This window comes from Hyperolius riggenbachi, chromosome 5, assembly GCF_040937935.1.
Source record: "Hyperolius riggenbachi isolate aHypRig1 chromosome 5, aHypRig1.pri, whole genome shotgun sequence".
Taxonomy (NCBI): Eukaryota; Metazoa; Chordata; class Amphibia; order Anura; family Hyperoliidae; genus Hyperolius; species Hyperolius riggenbachi.
Window position 1 is genome coordinate 194,812,130 of NC_090650.1, and position 15,550 is coordinate 194,827,679.

The window sequence follows — 15,550 nt, forward strand, 5'->3', positions numbered from 1 at the left end:
ATTTGATATGGGCTTATTTTAGGCATAATAAAGGCCACTCCACCCACTTGCTAATCTGCACACATTAACCACTTAAGGACCACAGGCTTTAACCCCCCCCCCCCCCCCCCCCCCCCCACCACCAGTGACCAGGCTATTTTTTTTACAATTAAGGCCACTGCAGCTTTAAGGGCTCGCTGCAGGGCCACACAACTCAGCACACAAGTGATTCCCCCCCCCCTTTTCTGCCCACCAACAGAGCTTTCTGTTGGTGGGCTGCGATCGCTCCCAGGATGTTTATTTTTATATATTTCTTTTTTTAACAATAAATTTTGCCTTTTTTTTTATTATTCTTTCTTCAACCTACCCTCCACTTCCCCCTGCCAGACAATTAGCACGATCGGCTGTCATAGGCTTCAGCCTACTTACCCACACATTTTATTTGTCCATTTGTTCCAGTTATTGCAACATTTAAAATATTTCCCTAGTAGAATGTATGGCGCCAATATTTGGAACTAAAGGTGCATTTTTTTCAATTTTGCATCCATCACTGTTTACAAGCTCATTATTTCAAAAATAACAGTAATATAACCTCTTGACATACATATTAAAAAAGTTCAGTCCCTAAGGTAACTATATGGTTTTTTTTTTTATATTAATTTTGTATATTTTTTAACAAAAAAAACAAAAAACAACAACTGGGTATATGGGCGAGTAAGGTTTAATTTTAAATGTAAATGTGGGATTTTTTTATATTAAAAAAAAAAGATTGTATGTAGGTGTAATTTTACTATTTAGCCACAAGATGTCCTTGTGCATTCCTTTCTGTTGCGTACTATTAGTACGCTGAACAGGAAGCAATACGTGGCCACGTTGCTTTTGGTGAAGAATGCGGCATCTCATTGATCGCCAGTGCTCATACACACATGGACTTGGTTTAATAAATGGGAACTGCGTTCCCAATCATTCATCCCCCTCTACTAATCAGCAGCGAGAACTAGCGTGGGAATGCATGGCAGCAAAGGAAGAGCATCTACGTCCCTGCAAAGTAAAGCAGGGACGTATATACTTGTGCCGGGAGAGGGGAAGTGGTTAATATGCAGCCTGAACCTTACCCTGCATTAGAAGCACTCCAATCTATTCAGAAATGTCTCTGCTGTAATAAATCTTATCTCAGACAGCCTGGCTCTATTTTTGCTAGTGCCAACTAGAAGGAAGCTTGTCATCACCCCTCCTACATTCCTGCTTCTCACTGATTGGCTAGGGGCAGTTCAGTGAGCTTGCTGATATCTGATCTATGCTGTACTCAAATGTGTTGACAAAGGAAGCTAGATATGACACTGCAGTTTCTAGGAGGGAAAAAAAAGTCCAGAATTATCTTTATTTACCATATAACATTCACTGAAATCAAAACATGGATAGTACAATACATCTGTTATGTAAGTAGAACAAGTAGTTATCTACTCTTTTTCCTGGGATAGTACGGCTGCCCCTGCTGTTTTAAAGGAATTATTGATTTACTTACACACTGCTTGAGGCAACTTAAGAAGGAACATTCACATAACAGGAAGATTCATATATTTGCAGAGTTCTTACTATTTTAATGAATACTATACCTAATCAAAGATGCAACCATATTTTACTTCTTTAAAGGGAACCTGAAGGGAGAGGTATATGGACCCTGCCTTATGTATTTCCTTTTAAGCAATACCAGTTGCCTGGCTCACTCTAATACTTTTAGCCATAGACCCTGAACAAGCATATGAAGATTAGGCGTTTCTGACATTGTCAGATCTGACAAGATTACCTGCATGCTTGTTTCTGGTTTTATTCAAACACTACAACAGCCAAATAGATCAAAAAAGGCTGCCAGGCAACTGGTATTGCTTAAAAGGAAATAAATATAAAAGCCATCATACACTTCTCACTTCAGGTTCCCTTTAAAGCAATCGCTGGCATATGCCAACATGACCGCTGTACTAGATTTATACATACAAATCCAGAGTTACTTCCTGAAACAGGATTGTTAAATATTAGCACATATGTACTTATCTAGCCATGTCAAAACCAAGCCATTCTAACAGATTACTTTAAAACTGAATTTTCTAACTTCCGTGTGATCACGGCTAAGCCCCCTTCTGATGACTTATGCGGTCTACAAAGAGGGAAGCCACCTCAGGTCATCAAAGGAGAAGGGTGGTCACAGTGGAGTCAGCAAACAGACCTGAGTAAGCTAAAGGAGTTGTTCATGGTGGATATGACAGAAGAAAGCAAGTGTTCGGGGTGAGAAATTGAATCTGTGCTTTTATTGACACTACTGCAGGTTATAGCAGTTAATTTCATATGCATTGAATAAATGCTGGGTCACTTAAAGATTGTAATTGTATGATGAAATAATAAATTCACTAAAACTTATTTTACAGCTCTTGAAAATTTTGTATTGATACTTTTTAAATCAGTTAAAACAATCACACTAGATTCTTTGGCAACCATTTTAAAATCAGTTGCTAAGAAAGACAAAATCAGTGAGAGGCCAATTTATAGGTAACCTATATTGAATTGAAAGCTAGATTTTTATCTGCCACAACCAAAAGTTTTATTCCAAGTCTCATATAATTCCAGATCCTTCTGAGAGACACTAGGCCTCACTACTTGAAAAGCATTGTTGAAATCAATGTAAGCAATGGGTCGGACTTGTTCGGGAGTAATGGTTGAAATATCCATTGCTTGAATACTTCGAATGGGACCAAGTGCTGCTTCTCGACACAGCTGAGTCATGTCTGCCCCAGAAAAGCCATCTGCTTGCAGAACTATTTTCTCCACTTCTTGCTCGGTGAGGCTGCAACGCTCCCTAGACATCAAGTTAACAACAATCTGTTTTCTAGCTGATGATTCTGGAAGAGGTATGTATAGTCTTTTAACAAGTCGTCTTCTGGCAGCTTCATCTATTTCTTGTGGCCTATTTGTTGCACCAACAACAAGGATGCGATCCTCTGAAGATGTTGTAGCACCATCTAACTGCACTAAGAACTCTGTTTTAATCCTCCGTGAAGATTCATGCTCACCTTCACCACGCTGAGATAAAAGAGAATCGATCTCATCTATAAAGATAACAGCAGGCTGGTGACAACGCGCCACAGTAAAAAGAGCACGAACCATCTTTTCTCCTTCACCAACCCATTTAGAAGTGAGAGATGATGCACTGATACTAAAAAAGGTGGCACCAGACTGACAAGCTATACATTTGCCTATAAGAGTCTTTCCTGTTCCAGGAGGTCCAAAGAGCAAAATACCTTTTGGAGGTCCTCGAAGACCAGTGAAAATATCTGGCCTAAGCATTGGCCAGACTACAATCTCTTTAATAGTCGTTTTTGCAAACTCCAAACCTGCAATATCATCCCAGTTCAGTGGAGGCCCATGATCCATAATTTCACTCATAATAAGTTCAATCATCTTTGGTTCAATGTTTTTTAAACGTTCATCAGTTGTCATGCTTGTTTCATTGCAAACTGTACCATAAGCTTTTCTCTGTCCAGCAAAGTTTTCTTCATCTTGCCTTGCAGTTGGAGGCACAAATTTTCCATGAAGCCCACGAGAGCGAGCAGCTCCAAGTGATTTTTTACCAGTGCCATACGCTGCAGCTCCTGAATGATGCTGAGGCTGATTGTTATACTTTTTCTGTTGGTCAACCCACAACTGCTCTTTTGCAGTTTTAAAGCCATTTTCACTAGCTGAGACAAAGTTGGCAGGTGCAGATCTGTTAACTGGGTGTTTTTGTGCTGAACTGCTGCTTTGCATCTCCACATTTTCATCTCCTGACGAATAAAAGGTTTTCCTCTTTGCTGAACCTGTATAAGTAGGCAAACAAGTTGTACTTTGTTCTGCAGCACCATCTGAATTTATAAACCCTCCATTATTCCCAAAACAAGGTTTTGACACAAATATTTTACTGGTTTGTGGGGCAGTCTGTAAGTAATTTGTATGTATATAATTGTTAGTATTCACCATTGTTGCTGCTTTTATATGCTGAACAGAGTTTGCGCTTGCTTCAGGACTCTTACACTTTGACAAGGCATGTTCAGCTTCTTTATGAACTGAATTGCTGAGGAAATCACTGGTTACCACCGAATTACCAGAGGTGCTGACCCCATTGCCAAGAGTCTCTAATGCATCTGCTGCACTCACAAGAGATGTCTGGTATGATTTTGCTGCTTTAAACATTTCCTGCACGCTTTGTAATTTTAAAACATTGCTGGGAGTCAGAGAGCTCTGCCACTTGTCACTGTCATTCCGAGGACATCTGGCCAAAGTCATTATGCTATCTGCATAGTTATTTAGGCCAGTCCCCTCCTTGTCAGAGTCTACTATGGCAGCATACCTTTCAGCATACTTTTTGAACAGGTGGATAGCTGATGCCTGAGAGATGTCAGAGTTTGCCCATGCATACTGAATCTGTGAGATGTGAGCCCGGTACACATCTGCCTTCTGTCCTGGGGAGCAGGTGCCAGAATTCAGAGTAAACACATTCTTTTGCCATTCACTTTGGTGAGCAGTGTTAGGGTCTGGTGTCTGCATAGTTTTACCTATAGATGAAAACAAAACAAAAAAATATTCAATGAAACAGGAAATAACAAATAAATGAATACACAGGTACTTCTCAAAAATTAGCATATTGTGATAAAGTTCATTATTTTCTGTAATGTACTGATAAACATTAGACTTTCATAGGTTTTAGATTCATTACACACAACGGAAGTAGTTCAAGCCTTTTATTGTTTTACTATTGATGATTTTGGCATACAGCTCATGAAAACCCCAAATTCCTATCTCAAAAAATTAGCATATCATGAAAATGTTCTCTAAACGAGCTATTAACCTAATCATCTGAATCAACTAATTAACTCTAAACACCTGCAAAAGATTCCTGAGGCTTTTAAAAACTCCCAGCCTGGTTCATTACTCAAAACCGCAATCATGGGTAAGACTGCAGACCTGACTGCTGTCCAGAAGGCCATCATTGACACCCTCAAGCAAGAGGGTAAGACACAGAAAGACATTTCTGAACGAGTTGGCTGTTCTCAGAGTGCTGTATCAAGGCACCTCTGTGGGAAGGAAAAAGTGTGGCAGAAAAAGCTGCACAATGAGAAGAGGTGACCGGATCCTGAGGAAGATTGTAGAGAAGGACCGATTCCAGACCTTGGGGGACCTGCGGAAGCAATGGGCTGAGTCTGGAGTAGAAACATCCAGAGCCACCGTGTACAGGCGTGTGCAGAAAATGGGCTACAGGTGCCGCATTCCCCAGGTCAAGCCACTTTTGAACCAGAAACAGCGGTAGAAGCGCCTGACCTGGGCTACAGAAAAGCAGCACTGGACTGTTGCTCAGTGGTCCAAAGTACTTTTTTCGGATGAAAGCAACTTTTGCATGTCATTCGGAAATCAAGGTGCCAGAGTCTGGAGGAAGACTGGGGAGAGGGAAATACCAAAATGCCTGAAGTCCAGTGTCAAGTACCCACAGTCAGTGATGGTCTGGGGTTCCATGTCAGCTGCTGGTGTTGGTCCACTGTGTTTTATCAAGGGCAGGGTCAATGCAGCTAGCTATCAGGAGATTTTGGAGCACTTCACGCTTCCATCTGCTGAAAAGCTTTATGGAGATGAAGATTTCATTTTTCAGTACGACCTGGCACCTGCTCACAGTGCCAAAACCACTGGTAAAATGGTTTACTGACCATGGTATTTGTGCTCAATTGGCCTGCCAACTCTCTTGACCTGAACCCCATAGAGAATCTGTGGGATACTGTGAAGAGAAAGTTGAGACGCAAGACCCAACACTCTGGATGAGCTTAAGGCCGCTATCGAAGCATCCTGGGCCTCCATAACACCTGAGCAGTACCACAGGCTGATTACCTCCATGCCACACCGCACTGAAGCAGTCATTTCTGCAAAAGGATTCCCGACCAACTATTGAGTGCATAACTGAATATAATTATTTGAAGGTTGACTTTTTTTGTTTTAAAAACACTTTTCTTTTATTGGTCGGATGAAATATGGTAATTTTTTGAGATAGGAATTTTGGATTTTCATGAGCTGTATGCCAAAATCATCAATATTAAAACAATAAAAGGCTTGAACTACTTCAGTTGTGTGTATTTGAATCATATATATATATATATATATATATATATATATATATATATATATATATATATATATATATATATATATATACATACATACATACATACATACATACATACATATATATATATCTGCAATTAGTGCTGCCATATCTTGCTACTGTAGTATCAATGGACTGTTATTGGGCATGAGGTGGTCAACCTCATAGGCGAGCCAGATTGCCCTTTTTAGGTTAATACAGCATTTCCCAACCCTGTCCTCAAAAACGCCAACACATCATTAGGGATCATTGAGGGTGTTCCCACACCAACGTTGCATGCAATATTATTTGGAAGGATTCAGCTCGAAGGAATGTGCAAAAACTCATAATAGAGACACATCTGTACAGTGTGCACCCTGGAATGTCGCCCAAAAGATCAGGTACCGATTTCTGCCGGGCAACATATCTTTCATGTGAGTACAAGGCTTAAAATGTTTTGCAGGAAAGTAATTACTTCACCTGTGAGGATGTACAGTCTCTCAGCAGATGTTAGTACTAATATTATCACTGTATTTCTTATATTTTAGGCTGGCTGCATTAACCACTTGCCGACCGCGCACTCATAACACGCGTCGGCAAAGTAGCAGCTGCAGGACCAGCGACGCAGTTCTGCGTCGCCGGCTGCAGGCTAATTAATCAGGAAACAGCCGCTCGCGCGAGTGGCTGCATCCTGTCAATTGACGGCGGGGGGGGGGGGCTCCGTGAATAGCCTGCGGGCCGCCGATCACGGCTAAATGTAAACACAAGCGGAAGAAATCCGCTTTGTTTACATTTGTACAACGCTGCTAACAGTATCAGCGTTGTACTAGATCAGCGATCCCTAGCCAATCAGTGGCTGGGGATTGCTGTCACATGACAGGCAGGAGCCTGTTAGAGGCTGCACTGGACAGATCTGTTCCTGTGCAGCCTCCGATCTCCGGGGAAGGGAGGGAGGAGGGGGAATTTCTGCGGTGGAGGGGGCTTTGTGGTGCGCCCCCCCGCCAGCCACACGCAGGCAGGAGCGATCAGACCCTCCCAGCGCATCATCCCCCTAGTGGGGGAAAAAAGGGGGCGATCTGGTCGCTCTGCCTGGTGTTTGATCTGTGCTGGGGGCTGTAAAGCCCACTAAGCACAGATCAGTGAAATCAGCGCTGGTCCTTAAGCGGGGGTAAAGGCTGGGTCATCAAGTGGTTAAAGGAAGCTAGACATGGTAAAATATGTCCGGAGTATCTAAGGGGAGGTTTTATAGAATATCAGAGGCAAAATATGTTTTATTTACTCATAGTACATTGATATATTTAGGCAATACATCATGATTATATTGGCACAAGAAGACAGGGTGTATCAGTGGTAGGGTCGGAACTTACGCAATAGGTGATCGGCGAGTGGATGTGACTGAAACACCTGCATCATCTGAGTGTCTAATGGAATAAAAAGCATCTCCCCGATGCGATAGGCGATGCCCCTGATGAGTCATTCTGATGAAACTAGTTGGGCAGAGCCTAACAGCGGAGGAGACTCCAACCAACACGTCTAAAGACTATCTATGATTTCTAAGTGCACTACTTTTACATTTCTAAAGTAATAAAGCGGTATTACACTTGGACGTCTTCTGGAGTTTCAGTAGGTTGGATACACTGCCACAGTAAGAAGAGGATTTGAGAAAGCGATTATGCTGGTCCATGTTGGTCAGCCACAGCATCTGGTGAGAGGCTTTTGAAACTACAGTTGTATGCAAGTACAAACTGGGTGAAAGGTGTGTGCTGGGAACACTGGTGCTGCGAAGGCTTGGTGTATTAACCCCCTTGCCGTTCCAATTGTGTCGGCAAGGGGGCGGCGCAGCACTTTTTTTTACATTTTTTTTTTAAGCATGTAGCGAGCCCTGTAGAAAGGCTAATAGACAGATAAAGAGCAGATTCAGGGCAAAGAAGGCAGTAAAACTAAACATGCACATCTAAACTGAAGTTGGGGATGCCTCTTTTATTTTAATGCTGTCCCTGCATGGAGAACAGCCAAATGTAACAGCTAGCTAATCATTAATGTAACAACTCAGCCAGCTACATTCCTCATGTTACGGTTCAGGAAAATACCGCATTTCTACCGCACCTGTGAAAATGTTTATGAATTAGCACACAGAAGTCTAAAATACCGAATGCGGTATTTTACCGCCCAGATTTTTTTTTTTTAACTGCAAAGCCTTTTATGAATCGAGGCCAACGTGTGTAAACACAGTGCCACCAGTGAAAAGGAGCTCTCTGTGAAGGTATCTGTGCACAGTTCAGAATAGCTCATTAGAAGAGGTTAATATATAATAAATATATATAATAAAAAGCAGTTTGAATAAAATGCAATGACAGCTTTTAGGGCACATTAAACTACATTTTGGAAACTTGTAAACAGACAATATGCAAAAGCAAATATGATAACTGTATGAGTAATAAAGTAGGAAAACACATTTTTATTGAATGTTATGTCGTAGTATCTGACTACTTTAGTTACTTTTATTCAACCAGCAAGTCATTTTTTGATGGGAAATGACATAGGCATCTCCCAAACGATAAGATGAAGAGGCATTATTATGGGGGGGGGGGGGGGGGGACAAAAAAACATTTCCCAGCTTTTAATTACATTTGAGCAAAAAGTGTCTAGTACAAAATTATTCATACCCTTCACAAACTGTCATAGTCTGTGGGAAAATCCAAAGTTTTATACCATTCCAAAATACTCCAAGCTGTTCTAAAGCATCCTCATTACCCTGAACAACTGGGAAAAGCTGTTTTAACCACTTAACCTATTTTGGTTCCTGGATGTAGTTTCTACGTCCAGGAACCATGCGCGCTACCGCGCGCGTGCACGCGCACTCCCAGCCGCGGATTCGGTAGCCAGGGAATCAATGTATCGGGCTATGGTGCCCGATCATTGATTCCTCTCCCCCGCTGAAAAAGCGACAGCTTCTCTCGGAAGCTGCGCCTTTTCTGGCCGTTCCCTTCCCGATGCGTCACTGTAAGCGTATGTTACGCTTAGAGTGACGTCATGTAAACAAACTCATGGCCGCCATCTTGTGGCCAAAAAGTAATACTACACCTGTAAAAAAAAATAAAAATAAAATTAACACACATTTACATTATAAATCTATTGTTTACCTCCCACCCTCCCAAAACTACCCAAATAAAATGTTTACTATAAAAAAAAAAACAAACATTACAATAAAAAAAACAAAACATGTAAATATTTACCTAAGGGTCTAAACTTTTTAAATATCAATGTAAAGATGAAATATTTCTATTTTTTTTTTAATTTTAAACTTGTAAATAGTGATAGATGCAAAACGGAAAAAATGCACCTTTATTTCCAAATAAAATATTGTCGCCATACATTGTGATAGGGACATAATTTTAACGGTGTAATAACCGGGACATATGGGCAAATACAATACATGCGTTTTAATTATGGAGGCATGTATTATTTTAAAACTATAATGGCTGAAAACTGAGAAATAATGATTTTTTTCCGTTTTTTCTTATTCTTCCTGTTAAAATGCATTTACAGTAAAGTGGCTCTTAGCAAAATGTACCCCCCAAAGAAAGCCTAATTGGTGGCGGAAAAAACAAGATATAGATCAGTGCATTGTGATAAGTAGTGTTACAGTTATAGGCTAATGAATGGGAGGTGAACATTTCTCACGTGAAAACGACGGAACCTGAATGGGTTAAGGACCGCAGTCTTCACCTCTTAATCACTTGCCGACTGCGCACTCATAACGCGCGTCGGCAAGTGGTAGCTGCAGGACCAGCGACGCAGATCTGCGTCGCCGGCTGCAGGCTAATTAATCAAGAAACAGCCGCTCGCACGAGCGGCTGCTTCCTGTCAATTCACGGCGGGGGGCTCCGTGAATAGCCTGCGGGCCGCCGATCGTGGCTCGCAGGCGAAATGTAAACACAAGTGAAAATAATCCGCTTTGTTTACATTTTCACAACACTGCTCCTGTGCAGCCTCCGATCTCCGGGGAAGGGAGGGAGGAGAGGGAGAATCCTGCGGTGGAGGGGGCTTTGAGGTGCCTCCCCCCCCCCCCCCCCCCCCACCAGCCACACGCAGGCAGGAGCGATCAGACTCCCCCAGCACATCATCCCCCTAGTGGGGAAAAAAGGGGGCGATCTGGTCGCTCTGCCTGCTATTTGATCTGTGCTGGGGGCTGTAGAGCCCACCCAGCACAGATCTTCTAAATCAGTGCTGGTCCTTAAAGAGAAACTCCAACCTAGAATTGAACTTTATCCCAATCAGTAGCTGATACCCCTTTTACATGAGAAATATAATGCTTTTCACAAACAGACCATCAGGGGGCGCTGTATGACTGATTTTGTGCTGAAACCCCTCCCACAAGAAGCTTTGGGACCGCGGTACTCTGGGCAAACTGCCACAATGTAACAATGTTCACAGACAGGAAATAGCTGTTTACAGCTGTCTCTAACAGCCAAAACAGCTAGGAGCAGCTACATAACCTGCCCACAGTAAAAATGTCACCATGTAATAAATGTCAGAATGTAAATAGGGGAGAGGAAAGTTTTTACAATGAGCAAACACTGACTAAATCATTTATACATATTTATGGTAAAAAAATGAAGCACTTTTTTTTACTACATAATTTTCACTGGAGTTCCTCTTTAAGGGGGGGGGGGGTGTAAAGGCTGGGTCCTCAAGTGGTTAAGGACCAGACACTTTTTTTCCATTCAGACCACTGCAGCTTTAATGGTTTATTGCTCGGTCATACAACCTACCATCTAAATGAATTTTACCTCCTTTTCTTGTCACTAATACAGCTTCTTTTGGTGCTATTTGATTGCTGCTGCAATTTTTAGTTTTTATTATATTCACCAAAAAAAGATATGAATTTTGTCAAAAAAATTATTTTTTTTTAACTTTGTGATAAAATTTGTCAAAGTAAAATCCCTGTTTACATTTTTGTCCAAATGTATTGTGCTACAAGTCTTTGATTAAAAAAACAAACCATTCAGTGTATATTTATTGGTTTGGGTAAAAGTTATAGCGTTTACAAACTATGGTGCAAAAAGTGAATTTTTGCATTTTGAAGCATCTCTCTCATTTCTGAGCACCTGTCAGGTTTCATGAGGTGCAAGAATTCCGGGACAGTATAAATACCTCCAAATTACCCAATTATGGAAAGAAGACATCCCAAAGTATTCACTAAGAGGCATGGTGAGTTTATAGAAGATTTTATTTTTTGTCACAAGTTAGCGGAAAATGAAACTTTGTGACAAAAAAAAAAATAAATAAAAAAAGTTTCCATTTCTGCTAACTTGTGACAAAAAAAATGAAATCTGCCACGGACTCACCATGCCCCTCTCTGAATACCTTGATGTGTCTACTTTCCAAAATGGGGTCATTTGTGTGGTGTGTTTACTGTCTTGGCATTTTGGGGGTGCTAAAGTGTAAGCACCCCTGTAAAGCCTAAAGGTGCTCATAGGACTTTGGGCCCCTTAGCGCACCTAGGCTTCAAAAAAGTGTCACACATGTGGTACAGCCGTACTCAGGAGAAGTAGTATAATGTGTTTTGGGGTGTATTTTTACACATACCCATGCTGGGTGGGAGAAATATCTCTGTAAATGACAATTTTTTGCTTTTTTTTTCCCCCCCTAACACACAATTGTCCATTTACAGAGATATGTCTCCCACCCAGCATGGGTATGTGTAAAAATACACCCCAAAACACATACTACATCTCCTGAGTACGGCGATACCACATGTGTGACTTTTTTTGCAGCCTAGGTGGCTAAGGGGCCCAACGTCCTATTCACAGGTCATTTTGAGGCATTTGGTTTCTAGACTTCTCCTCACGGTTTAGGGCCCCTAAAATGCCAGGGCAGTATAGGAACCCCACAAGTGACCCCATTTTAGAAAGAAAACACCCCAAGGTAACATCTAACGGAATACCTTGGGGTGTCTTCTTTCTAAAATGGGGTCACTTGTGGGGTTCCTATACTGCCCTGACATTTTAGGGGCCCAAAACCGTGAGGAGTAGTCTGGAAACCAAATGCCTCAAAATGCCTGTTCAGTGGTATAAGCATCTGCAAATTTTGATGACAGGTGGTCTATGGAGGGGCCGAATTTTGTGAGCAGGGTGGTCTCTTAGATGACAGGTTGTACTGGCACTGAAGTGCAGGAAGCGCAGGATGTTCTCAAATCGTGACCTAGACATGGCAGCAGAGAACATGGGCATGTGATGTATTGAGTGCGTAGACCAATAAGACCGCAATACATTCATTTTGACTAGACCCATGTTAAAGAGAAGGCCCCAAAAAAATGTTACGTTTGGAAACTTGGGAGTGGCTTCCACCGACTTGGCATAGTAGCTTTTTGGATTGGCGGTTGCGTATTGTGTGGGATAACGGTTGGTCTCAGCCACAATTAAGTTGTACCGGTGGGGCGGGTGAGGGTTTGGCCGGGTGATCAGAAGCCTGCAGGGGACAGATTAGGGCCTGATATGATGGGTAGCAGTGACAGGTGGTGATGGTGTGATTGATAGGTGATCAGTAGGTGATTACAGAGGAGAATACATGCAAGCAATGCACTGGTGAGTTGATCAGAGGGGGTCTGGGGGGCTATCTGAGGGTGTGGGCGGGTGATTGGGTGCCCACAAAGGGGCAGATTAGGGTCTAATCTGATGGGTAGCAGTGACAGGGTGATTGATAGGTTATCACAGAGGAGAATATATGCAAGCAATGCACTGGCGAGTTGATCAGAGGGGGTCTGGGGGCTATCTGAGGGTGTGGGCGGGTGATTGGGTGCCCGCAAGGGGCAGATTAGGGTCTGATCTGATGGATAGCAGTGACAGGTGGTGACGGGGTGATTGATGGGTGATCAGTGGGTGATTAGAGGGGAAAGATGTAAACAATGAACTTTCGGAGGTGATCTGAGGGTGGGTCTGCGGGCAATCTGAGGGTGTGGGCGGGTGATCAGGTGCCAAAAGGGGCAGGTTAGGGTCTGATCTGATGGGTAGCAGTGACAGGTGGTGACAGGGGGTGATTGATGGGTGATTGACAGTTGATCAGTGGGTGATTACAGAGGAGAATAGATGTATACAGTACACAGGAGGGGGGTTGGGGGGGGTCTGGGGAGGATCTAAGGGTGTGGGGGTGATCAGGAGCCCCCAGGGGGCAGTTTAGGACCTAATCTAAAAAAAAATAGCGTTGACAGATAGTGACAGGGAGTGATTGATGGGTGATTAGGGGGTGACTGGGTGCAAACAGGGGTCTGAGGGGTGGGCGGGGGTCTGATGGGTGCTGTGGGCGATCAGGGGGCAGGGGTGCAGACAGGGAGGGCTGCAGCCTGCCCTGGTGGTCCCTCAATCACTGGGACCACCAGGGCAGGAGGCAGCCTGTATAATACGCTTTGTATACATTACAAAGCGTATTATACGCTTTGCATGCGGCGATCGAGGGGTTTACAACCCGCCGGCGCTGCTAACTGGCCGGCGGGTTGACGTCGCGGGTGGGTGGAGACTATTGCCGGCGGATGCGCGCGCATATAGCGCGCGATCCCCGGCCAGCTACTGCAAGACGAGCCGCCATCGATCGGCGTATTGCGGTCGTCCTGCACACCATTTTGCCGCTGCCCATGGGCAGCGGGCGGTCGGCAAGTGGTTAATCAACTCAACAGGTGAAAAACAGCAGCTCTCTGCAGTTGGTTTGTGGACAGTCATGGCTAACACAAAGGAGCTCAGTGAGGACCTGCGGCTGCGCATTGTGGCTGCTCACAAGTCAGGAAAGGGCTACAAGGCCATGTCTAAATGTTTTCAAGTGTCAGTGGCTACAGTGCAAAATATTATTAAAAAATACAAGATGTTCTGCACTGTGGAAAATCCCAGAGAATGTGGTCGGAAGCCAAAAGTGACACCTGTGCTGGCCAGGATTGTGAGAGAGGTGAAAAAAATCCAAGGATCACCACCACGTCCATCCTGGCGAATCTGGGCTCTGCTGGTGGCAATGTCTCAAGGCAGACAATCCAACGGACACTGCATACTGCTGAGTTCCATGGATGCAGACCAAGGAGGACGCCACTTCTCCAGATAAGGCACACAAAAGCTTGCTTGGCCTTTGCAAATGCTCATCTAGACAAAGAAGAAGACTTCTAGTCTTCTGTGTTATGGTCAGATGAAACAAAAATTGAATTGTTTGGTCACAATTATGTTTCAGCATTTGGCGTGAAAAAAAAAAAAAAAAAAAAAAGGTGAAGCCTTCAACCCAATGAACACTATCCCCACTGTCAAACTTGGTGATGGGAACCAAATGCTGTGGGGGTGTTTTTTAGCCAATGGACCGGGGAACCTAATCACAGTAAACAGCGCCATGAAAAAAGAGCAATATATGAGGATTCTCAATGACAATATCAGGCAGTCTGCACAGAAACTTGGCCTTGGGTACCAGTGGACATTTCAGCATGAAAATGACCCAAAACACACTGCAAAAGTGGTGAAGAAATGGTTAGCAGACGACAATATTAACATTTTGGAGTGGCCCAGCCAGAGTCCTGACTTGAATTCAATTGAGAATCTGTGTAGGGAGCTAAAGATCAGAGTGATGGCAAGAAGACCCATTGATTGCTGTAATAGCGAATAAAGGATTTTCTATTGATTATTGAGAAGGGTATGAATAATTTTGGACTGGACAATTTTTGCTTAACCACTTGAGGACCTAGGGCTTTCTACCCCTTAAGGACCGGCCACTTTTTTTCCATTCAGACCACTGCAGCTTTCACGGTTTATTGCTCGCTCATACAACCTACCACCTAAATGAATTTTGGCTCCTTTTCTTGTCACTAATAAAGCTTTCTTTTGGTGCCATTTGATTGCTCCTGCGATTTTTACTTTTTATTATATTCAGCAAAAAAGACATGAATTTTGGCAAAAAAATGATTTTTTTAACTTTCTGTGCTGACATTTTTCAAATAAAGTAAAATTTCTGTATACATGCAGCGCGAAAAATGTGGACAAACATGTTTTGGATAAAAAAAACCCATTCAGTGTACATTTATTGGTTTGGGTAAAAGTTATAGCGTTTACAAACTATGGTGCAAAAAGTGAATTTTCCCATTTTCAAGCATCTATGACTTTTCTGACCCCCTGTCATGTTTCATGAGGGGCTAGAATTCCAGGATAGTATAAATACCCCCCAAATGACCCCATTTTGGAAAGAAGACATCCCAAAGTATTCACTGAGAGGCATAGTGAGTTCATAGAAGATATTATTTTTTGTCACAAGTAAGCGGAAAATGACACTTTGTGACAACAACAACAAAAAAAAAAAAAAGTTTCCATTTCTTCTAACTTGCGACAAAAAAAAAATGAAATCTGCCACGGACTCACCATGCCCCTCTCTGAATACCTTGAAGGGTCTACTTTC

The 15,550-nt window shown here is 42.8% G+C and overlaps 1 protein-coding gene across 1 annotated transcript; it reads right to left on the reverse strand.

Moving 5' to 3' along the window:
* Positions 1 to 744: 744 nt before the first annotated feature.
* FIGNL1 (fidgetin like 1) lies at positions 745 to 4,565 on the reverse strand. Its single transcript, XM_068234543.1, has one exon. The coding sequence runs from the start codon at positions 4,552 to 4,554 to the stop codon at positions 2,554 to 2,556; it is 2,001 nt and encodes a 666-aa protein (XP_068090644.1). The 5' UTR covers positions 4,555 to 4,565; the 3' UTR covers positions 745 to 2,553.
* Between the last annotated feature and the right edge of the window lie 10,985 nt (positions 4,566 to 15,550).

What these genes read in the sequence shown, in the direction of transcription:
- FIGNL1 (XM_068234543.1), bottom strand. Translation starts at nt 4,554, where the DNA reads ATGCAGACACCAGACCCTAACACTGCTCACCAAAGTGAATGGCAAAAG.